Source organism: Phyllobates terribilis, unplaced genomic scaffold, assembly GCF_046119375.1.
Source record: "Phyllobates terribilis strain yellow unplaced genomic scaffold, ASM4611937v1 Scaffold_11__3_contigs__length_659146591, whole genome shotgun sequence".
Lineage (NCBI taxonomy): Eukaryota > Metazoa > Chordata > Amphibia > Anura > Dendrobatidae > Phyllobates > Phyllobates terribilis.
The window spans coordinates 613,868,969-613,886,604 of NW_027362771.1; the positions used below are offsets into that span (position 1 = coordinate 613,868,969).

Genomic DNA, 17,636 nt, shown 5'->3' on the forward strand with positions numbered 1-17,636 from the left:
TGTCTGCTGAGCCGTGTATCTAATCCTATCCTGTGTGATACTGACTGCTGAGCCGTGTATCTAATCCTCTCCTGTGTGATACTGTCTGCTGAACCGTGTATCTAATCCTATCCTGTGTGATACTGTCTGCTGAGCCGTGTATCTAATCCTATCCTGTGTGATACTGTCTGCTGAGCCGTGTATCTAATCCTCTCCTGTGTGATACTGTCTGCTGAGCCGTGTATCTAATCCTATCCTGTGTGATACTGTCTGCTGAGCCGTGTATCTAATCCTCTCCTGTGTGATACTGTCTGCTGAGCCGTGTATCTAATCCTATCCTGTGTCATACTGTCTGCTGAGCCGTGTATCTAATCCTATTCTGTGTGATACTGTCTGCTGAGCCGTGTATCTAATCCTCTCCTGTGTGATACTGTCTGCTGAGCCGTGCATCTAATCCTATCCTGTGTGATACTGTCTGCTGAGCCGTGTATCTAATCCTCTCCTGTGTGATACTGTCTGCTGAGCCGTGTATCTAATCCTATCCTGTGTGATACTGTCTGCTGAGCCGTGTGTCTAATCCTATCCTGTGTGATACTGTCTGCTGAGCTGTGCATCTAATCCTATCCTGTGTGATACTGTCTGCTGAGCCGTGTATCTAATCCTATCCTGTGTGATACTGTCTGCTGAGCCGTGTATCTAATCCTATCCTGTGTGATACTGTCTGCTGAGCCGTGTATCTAATCCTATCCTGTGTGATACTGTCTGATGAGCCGTGTATCTAATCCTCTCCTGTGTGATACTGACTGCTGAGCCCTGTATCTAATCCCATCCTGTGTGATACCGTCTGCTGAGCCGTGTATCTAATCCTATCCTGTGTGATACCGACTGCTGAGCCGTGTATCTAATCCTCTCCTGTGTGATACCGTCTGCTGAGCCGTGTGTCTAATCCTCTCCTGTGTGATACCGTCTGCTGAGCCGTGTATCTAATCCTATCCTGTGTGATACCGTCTGCTGAGCCGTGTATCTAATCCTAACCTGTGTGATACCGTCTGCTGAGCCGTGTATCTAATCCTCTCCTGTGTGATACTGTCTGCTGAGCCGTGTATCTAATCCTCTCCTGTGTGATACTGTCTGCTGAGCCGTGTATCTAATCCTCTCCTGTGTGATACTGTCTGCTGAGCCATGTATCTAATCCTCTCCTGTGTGATACTGTCTGCTGAGCCGTGTATCTAATCCTCTCCTGTGTGATACTGTCTGCTGAGCCGTGTATCTAATCCTCTCCTGTGTGATACTGTCTGCTGAGCCGTGTATCTAATCCTATCCTGTGTGATACTGTCTGCTGAGCCGTGTATCTAATCCTCTCCTGTGTGATACTGACTGCTGAGCCGTGTATCTAATCCTATCCTGTGTGATACTGTCTGCTGAGCCGTGTATCTAATCCTCTCCTGTGTGATACTGTCTGCTGAGCCGTGTATCTAATCCTATCCTGTGTGATACTGTCTGCTGAGCCGTGTATCTAATCCTCTCCTGTGTGATACTGTCTGCTGAGCCGTGTATCTAATCCTCTCCTGTGTGATACTGTCTGCTGAGCCGTGTATCTAATCCTCTCCTGTGTGATACTGTCTGCTGAGCCGTGTATCTAATCCTCTCCTGTGTGATACTGTCTGCTGAGCCGTGTATCTAATCCTATCCTGTGTGATACTGACTGCTGAGCCGTGTGTCTAATCCTCTCCTGTGTGATACTGTCTGCTGAGCCGTGTATCTAATCCTCTCCTGTGTGATACTGTCTGCTGAGCCGTGTATCTAATCCTATCCTGTGTGATACTGTCTGCTGAGCCGTGTGTCTAATCCTATCCTGTGTGATACTGTCTGCTGAGCTGTGTATCTAATCCTCTCCTGTGTGATACTGTCTGCTGAGCCGTGTATCTAATCCTCTCCTGTGTGATACTGTCTGCTGAGCCGTGTATCTAATCCTCTCCTGTGTGATACTGTCTGCTGAGCCGTGTATCTAATCCTCTCCTGTGTGATACTGTCTGCTGAGCCGTGTATCTAATCCTATCCTGTGTGATACTGTCTGCTGAGCCGTGTATCTAATCCTATCCTGTGTGATACTGTCTGCTGAGCCGTGTATCTAATCCTATCCTGTGTGATACTGTCTGCTGAGCCATTTATCTAATCCTATCCTGTGTGATACCGTCTGCTGAGCTGTGTATCTAATCCTATCATGTGTGATACCGTCTGCTGAGCCGTGTATCTAATCCTCTCCTGTGTGATACCGTCTACTGAGCCGTGTATCTAATCCTATCATGTGTGATACCGTCTGCTGAGCCGTGTGTCTAATCCTCTCCTGTGTGATACCGTCTGCTGAGCCGTGTATCTAATCCTATCCTGTGTGATACTGCCTGCTGAGCCGTGTATCTAATCCTATCCTGTGTGATACTGTCTGCTGAGCCGTGTATCTAATCCTATCCTGTGTGATACTGACTGCTGAGCCGTGTATCTAATCCTATCCTGTGTGATACTGACTGCTGAGCCGTGTATCTAATCCTATCATGTGTGATACTGTCTGCTGAGCCGTGTATCTAATCCTCTCCTGTGTGATACCGTCTGCTGAGCCGTGTATCTAATCCTATCATGTGTGATACCGTCTGCTGAGCCGTGTATCTCATCCTATCCTGTGTGATACCGTCTGCTGAGCCGTGTATCTCATCCTATCCTGTGTGATACCGTCTGCTGAGCTGTGTATCTAATCCTATCCTGTGTGATACCGTCTGCTGAGCCGTGTATCTAATCCTATCCTGTGTGATACCGTCTGCTGAGCCGTGTATCTAATCCTATCCTGTGTGATACCGTCTGCTGAGCCGTGTATCTAATCCTATCCTGTGTGATACTGTCTGCTGAGCCGTGTATCTAATCCTCTCCTGTGTGATACCGTCTGCTGAGCCGTGTATCTAATCCTATCCTGTGTGATACCGTCTGCTGAGCCGTGTATCTAATCCTCTCCTGTGTGATACCGTCTGCTGAGCCGTGTATCTAATCCTATCATGTGTGATACCGTCTGCTGAGCCGTGTATCTCATCCTATCCTGTGTGATACTGTCTGCTGAGCCGTGTATCTAGTCCTCTACTGTGTGATACTGTCTGCTGAGCCGTGTATCTAATCCTATCCTGTGTGATACTGACTGCTGAGCCGTTTATCTAATCCTATCCTGTGTGATACTGTCTGCTGAGCCGTGTATCTAATCCTATCCTGTGTGATACTGTCTGCTGACCATGTATCTAATCCTATCCTGTGTGATACTTGGTGCATCTAATCCTATCCTGTGTGATACATGGTGTATCTAATCCTGTCCTGTGTGATACATGGTGTATCTAATCCTACCCTGTGTGATACATGGTGTATCTAATCCTATCCTGTGTGATACATGGTGTATCTAATCCTGTCCTGTGTGATACATGGTGTATCTAATCCTGTCCTGTGTGGTACTTGGTGCATCTAATCCTATCCTGTGTGATACATGGTGTATCTAATCCTATCCTGTGTGATACATGGTGTATCTAATCCTGTCCTGTGTGATACTTGGTGCATCTAATCCTATCCTGTGTGATACATGGTGCATCTAATCCTATCCTGTGTGATACATGGTGCATCTAATCCTATCCTGTGTGATACTTGGTGCATCTAATCCTATCCTGTGTGATGCTTGGTGCATCTAATCCTATCCTGTGTGATGCTTGGTGCATCTAATCCTATCCTGTGTGATGCTTGGTGTATCTAATCCATCCTATTCTAGTAGGGGGGTTCTGGCTGAGAGATGAGGTCCCAGGTTGTGGTGGGATCTATGGCAGCGATCCATCTGCCGTTTCCGGTGAATGTTCCTGTCGTTGTAGTTTCCGATAGACGACAGTGAGAGATTCATTATCAGCGCTGGATCGGCTATGAATGTAGAGGAACCTGAAGAATCCGGGTGAGTCCAGGACACCACGTGTAGTGGGCGAGAGGAACCGAGACGGAGTCTTCGCCGTGCGTTCAGTCTCTTCTGATAGAACAGTCTGCGCCTGGCGGGAAGAACCTGAGATTCTCCTTCAAAGATGAAAAAGTGCCAAAGACAGATGGCACAGTATCTACAGGTTCCAGAAAATTAGCTCTCCCGTTTGGTGGTCTGCAATATCTTCTGGACCCACTGGATCGTTTAGCCGATAGTTTTCTTCTTCTGCAGCCTCCTCCTTCCCGCCTAGTATCACAAGCTGGATCCTTCATTAAGTGGTCACATCAGTTGATGCTGGTAGGTTTCCTATCCGTTCCTCTGCTCGTAGGACACTCTGGATGAAAGACTGAGCTGGACATTTCCAGTCTAAATCTAGACTTTGCTCCATCCGCTGCCGGGATGAATATTCTTTGAGATCTGTACTGGATGACATCTTGGCCAAGGCAACCGATAGGAAACAAGGGGTTCCCTTCAAGGAACCCCAAAGTGGAAGAGAGGAGGAGAAGAGATACGAGCCAAAGGAGTGATAAGAAAACAAGCTCTGATCATCTATGATGTTACGGGTCAAGCTAGAGAAAGGAAGGTTCTTTCCAGAGAAGTGGGCGCTGATTTCCGCAGACAGTTGGATCCTGGACACAATGGGTCAGGGTCTATTGATGGCATTTGTCTCTCTTCTCCAGAGGTTTGTAAAAATGGAGATTCATTCTTCTGCCTCAGGTCAGTCAGCAGGAGGTCCTAAACCGAACATCAAAACACGTACTCACCCATGTATAAGGGAGATAACGGGTTCATCTTACAGAACCATAATCAGTCTAAAGGGGCTGAACTAGTTCTTAAATCCAAAAAAGTTCAAAATGGACTCCTTTTTCCTTTCTGCTTTGTGGTGGTGATAGATCTCATGGACACATACTGTCATCATGTCCCCATCCATCAATCACATCAAAAATACTCCAGAGTGACAGGAGACCTTTAAGGAAAGTTGCATCGTCTTCACTGTCTGTGCCTTCCCTTTGGTATCTACTATATGGTCCCGAGGGTGTTCACAAGAATTGTGGCAAAAATATCTGTTCACTTACCGGAAAAAAAGATGCTCTATTAATTTCATAGTTACACGATTTCTTTGTGGTTGGGGCCTCAGCAGTAAAATGTGCCGAAGTATCTTCCAAGTTTATGGACTGGATTGTCAACATAGAGAAGACAAGGCTGGTGCCTCTGCAGACTCGGCAGTTTCCGAGTATTTCTTTAGGCTCGACCCATCAAATTTGTTTGGTGCATAAGGGAAAAGATCATCCATTTAAAAAGCTACCCACTGATCTTCCTTCTGTCTTATGGGCTTAGTTTCATACCCTCCGAGCATTAAGTGGCAAATTCTCTCTGCCTGGGTCAAAAATCAAGGAAGGTTAGAGAAGAAGCTTCAGACCTCAGTCAGAACTCTGAACTCCCTGACCTGGTGGCTGAAAGAAGAGAAAATCTTCAGCGGATTTCCATGAACGGCCCAGGAGCTAGTGGTCATCACCACAGATGCAACCCCGTTGTTTCCAGGGGTTATGGGACAGGTCCATAAGAGATGAATCTTCAAGCCTAAAAGAATTGGCAGCTGTCAGTATGGCCCTGAAAGAAGCCAGGCTCTGGATTTGGGAAGAGAACATAATAATCTTACTTAAACCATCAAGTACAGAGCAGATCTCTTTCCCTCATGTCAATAGTAGAGAAGATTCTAAGGTTCACAGAATTGAATCTTCTCTTCCATTTAGTCCTGAGCTGCCATCACTTCGATTAGAGGGAATTGGTCGTTGACTCAAAAACTACAGGCAGGATTTGGGGTTGTCTGATCTGTCTTTCATTAGAAATGTCCTTCAGGATTTGGTCCCTCTCTAGAGTTTGTTTTCCTATGTTACTCTAGCTCTGGTTTTGTCAGTGTGTAGAGAAGTAGAGAAAAGATGATAATTACCGGTAATTTGATTTTTCGGAACCATGACAGCACCATCTCCGGTACCTTTCCTGGTTTGTGGGTGTATTCCCTCTCCCTATGGAATGTTGCAGTTCCTTTCACAGATGTTTAATAGGATTTAGACCAGGGCTCATAAGAATCCAATTGTTGCACGCACGCCGCCTAAGTTCAGATAGGGGCGAGACCGGTTACATGAATTTGTTGGAATCCTGGGGGAACCGTTACTCAGGGCGACCATAGGCCATGTGCTGCAGCTTCTCTCAGGCGCACGATAGATTCAGTTGCTGACCAGACACATCTGACAAGAGTCTTCATAAACGGTAGAACAGAAATATTTAATGAGGCACGGCCAGTGCAATGCAAATGTCACTTTGAGCAACAGGCTCCAGTAATAACAGGACAGTCTCCTTTGCAGCACAGCAGTTCACAGTCTATTATCCGGTAGCACAGTATAGCACAGTTTTAATGCATACACAACCACAGGCTTTTCCGTCACAAGGACTCAATAGTACACAGCATTCTTTATCCTGCGTGGAGATGAGGGGGGGGGGGGGGTTTGATGGAGATGATCTCTGTGACAGAATTCCTTCCAGTCCTTATCTTCCTGGCCGACAATACTCCACACTGTTAGCTCAGAGAGTCTAGCTGACTTTTGTTTAGCTTCCCTTCTGACCTGAATTCTGTTCCCTTGCCTTCTGTGAGATACCGATCATAAGCCACCTTTCTCTTCAGCTCCAGCCAGACAGTAAACAACTTCCCGACAATCCCCCTGGGGCTCTGCTAAAACACTCCCCTTCTCCTGTGACTGTGTTAACCCCTCTAGTTGCTGGATGCTTCTGGAGCACAACACTTCCTGTCTTATGTGCTTGTGTTACTTCTAATAGTTGCTGAATGCTTTTAAAGCAACAGCACTACTTTTGCATGTTACACTCTGCAACAGCACTACTTCTGCATGTTACACTCTGCAACAGCACTACTTCTGCATGTTACACTCTGCAACAGCACTACTTCTGCATGTTACACTCTGCAACACCACTACTTCTGCATGTTACACTCTGCAACACCACTACTTCTGCATGTCACACAATTCTTTGCTCTTAGCCATTATTAGATGTTTTTAGCTGTGTTTTTGGTCATCATCCTACTGGTTGACCCATGACCTGCGACTAAGACCAAGGTCTCTGGCAATAGACAGTACATTTTGTTCTAGAATGCCTTGGTAGTCTTGACATTTTATTGTACTCTGCACAGATTCAAGACCCCCTGTGCCAGATGCAGCAAAGCAGCCCCAGAACATAACAGAGCCTCCACCATGTCTCACAGTAGGTACAATGTTCTTTTTCTATGTGGGCTTCATTTTCGTGTTTGTGAACATAGAGTTGATGTGACTTGCCAAAACGCTCCAGTTTTGTCTCATCTGTCCAAAGATGAGATATCCATTTTCTCAGAAGTTTTGTAGGTTGTCAATATGCATTTTGGCAAATTGCAGTCTAGCTGTTTGCTGAGGTGGGGTACAGTAGGATCATTATACTGTGCATGTGGAGGAATTCACCATGGGGGTTTCGTACTGTGTTTGGAGGGCACTTTTGTTGGCATCACACTTTATGGGGGCAATGAAAGAGGAATCTAGGACTTCAGCAGGAGGAAAGTTGTGAGATATGCTCTTCTGTTACCCTGACAATTATTTTTTTTTTTATTTGGGGGCAGGGGGCAATTAGAACTTCTTCTATGGGGCCCCATGATTTCTTTGTACGCCCCTGGCATGGACCCTTAACCTGTTGCAGATTTCAGCTTATATCATCAGCTCTCAGACATTGGGGAGGGACGAACTGTTTTACTTGGGACATACAGCAACCATTAACTAATCATCATAACAGGAAGAACAAGACAAAATATAGCAGAGAGCTCGTACTGTAAAGTATTAAACTCTTCAACATCGTGCCATGTGATGGCTGCTCAAGAGTCATCTGATATAGAAAAACCTCCACCTTGTACGAGGGGCACTATACTACCCCATTGTGCCGCACAAAAATCAAATTGCCGAATTTTTCTTTTTTCAGATCCTGGAGAACGCTATTGCTAATCTATAATTTCAGTCTCCTGACCCCAGACTCGAGGCAGAAGATGTCTGACAACTTGTGGAACATTATTATTGTAAAGACTCGGGTCTTCTGTGGGCATAATACTACTCAGACAACACAGGGTGCGGGTAAAACAGTGTGGCAATACTTTGTTGAACCACCAAACGGATAATAAACTCACAGGACAGTCCCAGCAAATACCCAAGATGATGCAAAATTACACAGTCTCACGCTTCCGCTGGCCCGCCTGGGATAAAACAGCTGTGACTTTGGGACTTCCAGGGCCAACTACCTCAACCAGTGCCCCCCCCTGCTTCTGGTGGGCCCCCACAGAGAGGAGGTAGCGGCAAGCTTAGGAAGTTAGCAGTCCATCGAGGTACAAGGCCAGGAGACCCGAGGGTCCCAACCTGGCCTCTCCGAGAGTTTCCATGGGGCCAGATGACCGGTTGGTCCCAATCTGGCTTCTCCGAATGTCTCCATGGGCTCCAGGCAACCGGAGGGTCCCACCTTGCAACCCTAAACAACATATCCATGGGGCCAGGTGGCTTCATCGTCCCAACCTGGTCTCCCCAAATGTATCCATGGTCTCTCTGATGGTCAATGGAGCAGATCCATATTTTTCCAGTCAGGGCCATATACCCTTAGGCCAGATTCATGTAGAATCCAAATCTGCGTCTCTTTGGTTAAAGCCATGCTTCCAAGCTGATGGTCTCAGAGAGTCTGCCTGATCTTTTGCTTCTCCTTGATTCTCTTTTCAGCAGGATATAAAAACCCTTTTTATATTTACATATGTGGCTAAGGTCATCAGTCACAGGTTGGGGGGGGGGTGGGGGAGGCAGTGCCCAGGTCTCATTTATTGAGCATTTAATGATTTTGCCTAGTTTGTCTTGTGAGTCAACAAGCCACAGGGTCCATACAATGGTTAATAAACATATTTAGCAAACATTCATTGTTCCACAGACCATTAGAAGACAACAATCAGGGTTATACAAATAATTGTATGTCCTTCTTGACCAGCCACAGAAATACACAAACATTTACAAGTCAACACAAAGATAACAGCATATTTCTCTTGGTTTAACAAATCTAGATTAAGATTTTAAACTGTATGGTCACTATTATTTACGCCCTGTGTCCACTACCGAAAATAAGACATTTTTCCAAAATTGATATGCAGTAAAAATGGTATAAGTAGGGACAGATGGTCACACTGCCTTACAGATAGTGTCATGGCTAATGTAGCCTGGGGCCCTAAAATTAGCTCTTGGGTGCAAGACCTCCAGAAACTAACATGTTCTTCTATGTTATGCCCTGGATTGATAGAGAAAATAATCAATACAGCTTTAATTTGCCAACATGTTATATTACTTGTCACATGCCCACATTCTCCACCACTTGACATGGAAAAAATCTGTATTTTCTAGCAAAGCTCTACTCTTCACCGGTGAGGTGGAAGGTGGTGATTCTGCCATATAACTATACACAAGACAAGTAGGAGAATGTGAAGTTTCAAAGTTTCAGGTTTACCAATGTCTTATATGCTGTGACAAATTTGCTTGAGAAAAGTGACATTTGTGAAAATGAGAAAGCGCAAATGTGTTAATGCACAAAACAATTCTGGCGGGGTTTCTAATAATGCCTCCTCTGTGCCCCCTTATGTTTATCTACCAACATGTAGACCGATGGCGGTCCCTGATAGAGGACGATAGATTAATACAGAATGCACTGTAATAGGAGGCGTATACATTATATCAAACCTCAACCTCCAGACCAACAACTGGATGTGAAGAAACAAGTTTTCTTTTTTTTGTATTTTTTATTCTTATAAAAAGTTAGAAACATTATAATAGAAATAAAATTATTACATGTAGTGTAAAAGTGTGTGAAGAAAGGATAGTAACAGTGACTTTGCAGGAGGAGGGGAAGTCTGATAGTGTCCTTCTATCTGTATCACCCTGCAGGGGGAGGAGACTCATAGCTCCTCCTATCTGTATCACCCTGCAGGGGAAGGAGACTCATAGCTCCTCCTATCTGTATCACCCTGCAGGGGGAGGAGACTCATAGCTCCTCCTATCTGTATCACCCTGCAGGGGGAGGAGACTCATAGCTTCTCCTATCTGTATCACCCTGCAGGGGATGAGACTCGTAGCTCCTCCTATCTGTATCACCCTGCAGGGGAAGGAGACTCGTAGCTCCTCCTATCTGTATCACCCTGCAGGGGAAGGAGACTCGTAGCTCCTCCTATCTGTATCACCCTGCAGGGGAAGGAGACTCGTAGCTCCTCCTATCTGTATCACCCTGCAGGGGGAGGAGACTCGTAGCTCCTCCTACCTGTATCACCCTGCAGGGGAAGGAGACTCATAGCTCCTCCTATCTGTATCACCCTGCAGGGGAAGGAGACTCATAGCTCCTCCTATCTGTATCACCCTGCAGGGGAAGGAGACTCATAGCTCCTCCTATCTGTATCACCCTGCAGGGGAAGGAGACTCATAGCTCCTCCTATCTGTATCACCCTGCAGGGGAAGGAGACTCATAGCTCCTCCTATCTGTATCACCCTGCAGAGGAAGGAGACTCATAGCTCCTCCTATCTGTATCATCCTGCAGGGGAAGGAGACTCATAGCTCCTCCTATCTGTATCACCCTGCAGGGGAAGGAGACTCATAGCTCCTCCTATCTGTATCACCCTGCAGGGAGAGGAGACTCATAGCTTCTCCTATCTGTATCACTCTGCAGGGAGAGGAGACTCATAGCTTCTCCTATCTGTATCACTCTGCAGGGAGAGGAGACTCATAGCTCCTCCTATCTGTATCACCCTGCAGAGGGAGGAGACTCATAGCTTCTATCTGTATCACCCTGCAGGGGGAGGAGACTCATAGCTCATATCTCCATCACCCTGCAGGGGGAGGAGACTCATAGCTTCTCCTATCTGTATCACTCTGCAGGGAGAGGAGACTCATAGCTTCTCCTATCTGTAGCACTCTGCAGGGGGAGGAGACTCATAGCTTCTCCTATCTGTAGCACTCTGCAGGGGGAGGAGACTCATAGCTTCTCCTATCTGTATCACCCTGCAGGGGGAGGAGACTCATAGCTCATATCTCCATCACCCTGCAGGGGGAGGAGACTCATAGCTCCTTCTATCTGTATCACCCTGCAAGGGGAGGAGAATCATAGCTCCTCCTATCTGTGTTACCCTGCAGGGGGAGGAGACTCCTAGCTCATTCTTTGTAACCCTGCAGGGGGAGGAGACTCCTAGCTCATTCTGTGTCACCCTACAGGGGGAGGAGACTCATAGCTCATTCTGTGTCACCCTACAGGGGGAGGAGACTCATAGCTCATTCTGTGTCACCCTACAGGGGGAGGAGACTCATAGCTCATTCTGTGTCACCCTACAGGGGGAGGAGACTCACAGCTCATTCTGTGTCACCCTACAGGGGGAGGAGACTCACAGCTCATTCTGTGTCACCCTACAGGGGGAGGAGACTCATAGCTCATTCTGTGTCACCCTGCAGGGGGAGGAGACTCATAGCTCCTCCTATCTGTGTTACCCTGCAGGGGGAGGAGACTCATAGCTCCTCCTATCTGTATCACCCTGCAGGGGAAGGAGACTCATAGCTCCTCCTATCTGTATCACCCTGCAGGGGGAGGAGACTCATAGCTCCTCCTATCTGTATCACCCTGCAGGGGAAGGAGACTCATAGCTTCTCCTATCTGTATCACCCTGCAGGGGGAGGAGACTCATAGCTCCTCCTACCTGTATCACCCTGCAGGGGAAGGAGACTCATAGCTCATATCTCCATCACCCTGCAGGGGGAGGAGACTCATAGCTCCTCCTATCTGTATCACCCTGCAGGGGAAGGAGACTCATAGCTCCTCCTATCTGTATCACCCTGCAGGGGGAGGAGAATCATAGCTCCTCCTATCTGTATCACCCTGCAGGGGGAGGAGACTCATAGCTCATTCTGTGTCACCCTACAGGGGGAGGAGACTCATAGCTCATTCTGTGTCACCCTACAGGGGGAGGAGACTCACAGCTCATTCTGTGTCACCCTGCAGGGGGAGGAGACTCATAGCTCATTCTGTGTCACCCTACAGGGGGAGGAGACGCATAGCTCATTCTGTGTCACCCTACAGGGGGAGGAGACTCACAGCTCATTCTGTGTCACCCTGCAGGGGGAGGAGACTCACAGCTCATTCTGTGTCACCCTGCAGGGGGAGGAGACTCACAGCTCATTCTGTGTCACCCTGCAGGGGGAGGAGACTCACAGCTCATTCTGTGTCACCCTGCAGGGGGAGGAGACTCACAGCTCATTCTGTGTCACCCTACAGGGGGAGGAGACTCATAGCTCATTCTGTGTCACCCTACAGGGGGAGGAGACTCATAGCTCATTCTTTGTCACTCTGCAGGGGGAGGAGACTCAGCTTATTCTGTGTCACCCTACAGGGGGAGGAGACTCACAGCTCATTCTGTGTCACCCTGCAGGGGGAGGAGACTCATAGCTCATTCTATGTCACCCTGCGTGCCTAGGATCATACTTGTCGCTCTCTTTTTGTATCACTCGGCAGGAGGAGAGGCAGAGTTGTTATTTGATTTTGTTTTTGCTACTCTGATTATTTAACCCATTTCTGGATTTTTGTTATAAATAATGTCCGTTGGACTGAAGGTTGGCATTCCTGTTGTAGTTTGCAAGGACGGCTATAATTTCACAACACCAAGAAACGTGGCTTGATTGCTGACATCCAGACTGGCATTTCCCCGTGGTATTACCAAAGTGATTGATTGTCCTTTCACCAGCCTGAAAACACCTAAAAGAAAGCAACATATAAATTTTAGATACTGTATATATACTATAATTAGAGATGATCGATTTGATGCAAATCAAATTTGTGTCAAATTTTATGAAAATCTCATGTCAGTGGATTTGAACAGTTTGCGAATTGATTTGCAAAATCACTAAAAATATTCCTGCAACCATTTTACATATTAGCCATTACTAAAGCTTTTGGACTGCAGCGAACAACTGTGAGATCCATTATCCACAAATGGCGAAAACATGGATCAGTGGTCAACTTTCCCAGGAGTGGCCGGCCGTCCGGCCAACCAAATTTCCCTCAAGAGCCCAGCGACGACTCATCCAAGAGGTCACAAAAGACCCCACAACAACATCCAAAAAACTGCAGGCCTCACTTTCCTCAATTAAGGTCAGTGTTCATGACAATATGAAAGAGACTGGGCGAAAATGGCATGTATGACAGAGTTCCAAGACGAAAACCACTGCTGAGCAAAAAAAGAACATAATGGCTCGTCTCAGTTTTGCCAGAAAACATCTTCATGATTGCCAAGACTTTTGGGATAATACTCTGTGGACTTACGAGACACAAAAGTTGAACTTTTTGGAAGGTGTATGTCCCATTACATCTGGTGTAGAAGTAACACAGCATTTGTGAAAAGGAACATCATACCAACAGTAAAATATGGTGGTAGTATTGTGATGGTCTGGGGCTGTTTTGCTGCTTCAAGACCTGGAAGACTTGTGGTAAATAGAACCATGAATTGTGCTGTCTACCAAAAAATCCTGAAGGACAATGTCCTGCTGTGAAGAATATTCAAGATATAATTCCATGTCAATCATTGTGCCCTGTTTGGCGGGGGATTATAGAGGTCTACAACAAGGTGTACAAGGTGTACAGCTGTAACCGGACACTTTTGCAGCTAAACAAAAAGGGGGGGCTGAGGGGCAGTGAGTGACAAAAGCCCCACCTTCTGTTGTGGAGCTGTCACCGAAAGACCCCCTGTGGACCCCAGCCACCCGGCATGTCCTTTGTGTTAGACCCGCACAATTTAATACCGAGTTATGGGAATACGATTCATCCCAGTGATACACCCTAGATTCCAGCACCGTCTAGCGCTTAGGGATGGGGAGATACAAGGCACAGCCTTTCAGAAACCCCTAGGGCCACTGTGTTTGGTCTCCTCGCATAGCAGGGGCTCTGCTGGATCCGATGACACCAGAACCGGCTCCCTAGGACCGTCCAGTAAGGAAGTATAGCCCATTTTAGCATTTGGAGTTTTTAGCTGAGAGAGACCAGGGGTGGAGATTTAGGTTCAGCTAGGGAGCAGGAGGGTGAATGACCCATAGGGGTTAATTGCTCCAGCAGTCCTAGCTCAGTGTCTTTTTCCCTGGGAGGTCACAACAACACATCGTGTGGAAGAAGTCCTGCAACTAAAGGGACCACTAGCCCATGTGGCACCCCCTCCCCCGCAAGTCAGGCCTTCCATCTGCCTGGTAACTGACTCTCTAACTGCTTGTATCTTTTGTACCCCTACTATTATGTTTGCATTCTGGACCATTATGTATGTGTAACCCTTGTGTATATAGTGTATTGTCTAGTGTGCTCTTATGGCGATTAAATATATAGTTTAACCTTGGGTTGCTCTTTTATCTCGACCCACGACCCCTCACATCTGTTGTTCGGTCCAACGAACACGCTACCAGGGCTGGTTCCTGGCCCGATATAATCCCTCGGTCCGCTAGCGGGAATTACATTTAAAAGGAACTGGTGGCAGCTCTACCAGGCTGACAAGGTCCTGCTTCACTGGGGCTAGTGAAGGGACCTCTCAGCCTGTCAAGGGTGTGAGCGAGTGTTGTGCCACATCAGTGACTGAGTGGGCCACCTCTTCTCACTCACGGTGCCTTCCTGTACCCGTGTGGACAGGAGGTGTCTATGTAGCACTGTACCAATCTGAATTTACACGTCCTCGAGGAGGTGCGGAATGTCACGGTGCAAAGGGCAGATCCGTATCACGTGATCTGTTTGCCGTAATTGTGACGTCAGGCGGGTGGCGAGGTGTGGATCTTTCACAAGTAGTGGCAGCGGTGGGATTCTGCGGGGTCTCCCTTTTGACAATCGTCACACCGGCCATCTGTTCAATACCTCCAAGCTGAAGCGCACTTGGGTTATGCAGCAGGGCAATGATCCAAAACACACCAGCAAGTCCACCTCTGAATGGCTTAAGAAAAACAAAATTAAGACTTTGGAGTGGCCTAGTCAAAGTCCTGACGTTAATCTGATTCAGATGCTGTGGCATGACTTTAAAAAGGCGGTTCATGCTCGAAAACCATCCAATGTGGCTGAATTACAACAATTCTGCAATGATCAGTGGCCAAAATTCCTCCAGAGCGTTATAAAGACTCATTGCCAGTTATCATAAATGCTTGATTGCAGTTGTTGCCGCTAAAGGCCCAACCAGTTATTAGGTTTAGGGGGCAATCACTTTCTCACACAGGGCTCTGTAGGTTTGGATTTCTTTTTGCCTTAATAATAAAGGCCTTCATTTAAAAACTGCATTTTGTGGTTACTTGTGTAATCTCTGTCTAATATTTACATTTGTTTTGTAATCTGAAACATTTAAGTGCGACAAACGTGCAAAAGGATAAGAAATCCGGAAGGGGGAGAACACTTTTCCACACCGCTGTAGCTTAAAGGAGTGTAATACTGTCCTAGGAAACCTTAGTGTGTTACATACGTCTTTTGCATCACTAACAAGATTTTTTCATTAAAATTGGTGGTAGTATTATGATTTTATAACATTATATATACTTTGTCCTACCTGCTGTATTCAGTCATAGGGGAGTGATTCTCACATTCAGTCACTGCTGGCGTCGCCCATGTATTTGAACACTGCTCCTGGCGAGGTCTAGATCGGAGGTGATCGACGTGACGTCAGCAGAGGCAGCTGAACGACAGGGACGGATGTCCCCTTTAATGAAGGTTGAGAGGGCGAAAGCTCGGCCACTTTGTGAATTTTTTTTTTAAAATTAATAAAGTGAGTTTTTTTATTATCTCTTTCTGTAATATAAAAAATGACACACAGCTCTGATTGTTCAGTTTTGATAGAATTCAAATTTTCCTGTATGTGCACAAGTCTCAGCCAGTGACGGAGCAGCCGCCGGAACCATCAGAACGGACAGCACAAAAGTGGAGTAACTGATAACCGCAGTGTCCTCGGACATTCCTATATATATACAGTGCTGGCCAAAAGTATTGGCACCCCTGCAATTCTGTCAGATAATACTCAGTTTCTTCCTGAAAATGATTGCAATCGCAAATTCTTTGCTATTATTCTCTTCATTTATTTTGCTTGCAAGGAAAAAACACAAAAGAGAATGAAGCAAAAATCAAATCATTGATCATTTCACACAAAACTCCAAAAATGGGTCAGACAAAAGTATTGGCACCCTCAGCCTAATACTTGGTTGCACAACCTTTAGCCAAAATAACTGAACAACCGCTTCCGGTAACCATCAATGAGTTTCTTACAATGCTCTGCTGGAATTGTAAACCATTCTTCTTTGGCAAACTGCTCCAGGTCCCTGATATTTGAAGGGTGTCTTCTCCAAACTGTCATTTTGAGATCTCTCCACAGGTGTTCTATGGTATTTAGGTCTGGACTCATTGCTGGCCACCTTAGAAGTCTCCAGTGCTTTCTCTAAAACCATTTTATAGTGCTTTTGGAGGTGTATTTTGGGTCATTGTCCTGCTGGAAGACCCATGACCTCTGAGGGAGACCCAGCTTTCTCACACTGGGCCCTACATTATGCTGCAAAATTTGTTGGTAGTCTTCAGACTTCATAATGCCATGCACACGGTCAAGCAGTCCAGTGCCAGAGGCAGCAAAGCAACCCCAAAACATCAAGGAACCTCCACCATGTTTGACTGTAGGGACCGTGTTCTTTTCTTTGAATGCCTCTTTTTTTTCCCTGTACACTCTATGTTGATGCTTTTTCCCAAAAAGCTCGACTTTTGTCTCATCTGACTAGAGAACATTCTTCCAAAACGTTTTAGGCTTTCTCGGGTAAGTTTTGGCAAACTCCAGCCTGGCTTTTTTATGTCTCGGGCTAAGAAGTGGGGTCTTCCTGGGTATCCTACCATACAGTCCCTTTTCATTCAGACGCCGATGGATAGTACGGGTTGACACTGTTGTACCCTCGGACTGCAGGGCAGCTTGAAATGGTTTGGATGTTAGTCGAGGTTCTTTATCCACCATCCGCACAATCTTGCGTTGAAATCTCTCGTCAATTTTTCTTTTCCGTCCACATCTAGGGAGGTTAGCCACAGTGCCATGGGCTTGAAACTTCTTGATGACACTGCGCACGGAAGACACAGGAACATTCAGGTCTTTGGAGATGGACTTGTAGCCTTGAGATTGCTCATGCTTCCTCACAATTTGGTTTCTCAAGTCCTCAGACAGTTCTTTGGTCTTCTTTCTTTTCTCCATGCTCAATGTGGTCACACAAGGACACAGGACAGAGGTTGAGTCAACTTTAATCCATGTTATCTGGCTGCAAGTGTGATTTAGTTATTGCCAACACCTGTTAGGTGCCACAGGTAAGTTACAGGTGCTGTTAATTACACCAATTAGAGAAGCATCACATGATTTTTCAAAGGGTGCCAATACTTTTGTCCCCCCCCTTTTTTAGGTTTGGTGTGGAATTATATCCAATTTGGCTTTAGGACAATTCTTTTTGTGTTTTTTTCATTGAAGACAAATTAAATGAAGAGAATAATACCAAAGAATTTGTGATTGCAATCATTTTCAGGAAGAAACTGAGTATTATCTGACAGAATTGCAGGGGT

The 17,636-nt window shown here is 46.3% G+C and overlaps 1 protein-coding gene and 1 long non-coding RNA gene across 5 annotated transcripts in view; one reads left to right on the forward strand and one right to left on the reverse strand.

Moving 5' to 3' along the window:
• The window catches only part of LOC141167117 (uncharacterized), a 44,855-nt gene that overhangs the window by 490 nt on the left and 26,729 nt on the right, over positions 1-17,636 (forward strand). For 2 of the 3 annotated variants that reach the window (XR_012251396.1, XR_012251397.1), the window contains exon 2: positions 7,170-7,240. This is a non-coding gene — a long non-coding RNA (uncharacterized lncRNA). Of the gene's footprint in view, positions 1-7,169; positions 7,241-7,978; positions 9,958-17,636 lie in introns of those variants that run through there. The other variant, XR_012251395.1, reaches the window with a different exon arrangement.
• Positions 9,796-17,636, reverse strand: part of TNFSF13 (TNF superfamily member 13) — a 56,638-nt gene continuing 48,797 nt past the window's right edge. For both annotated transcript variants that reach the window (XM_073654478.1, XM_073654480.1), the window contains exon 6: positions 9,796-12,803. In XM_073654478.1, coding sequence (XP_073510579.1) covers positions 12,694-12,803 — 110 coding nt within the window. In that variant the 3' untranslated portion in view covers positions 9,796-12,693. The remainder of the gene's footprint in view (positions 12,804-17,636) is intronic.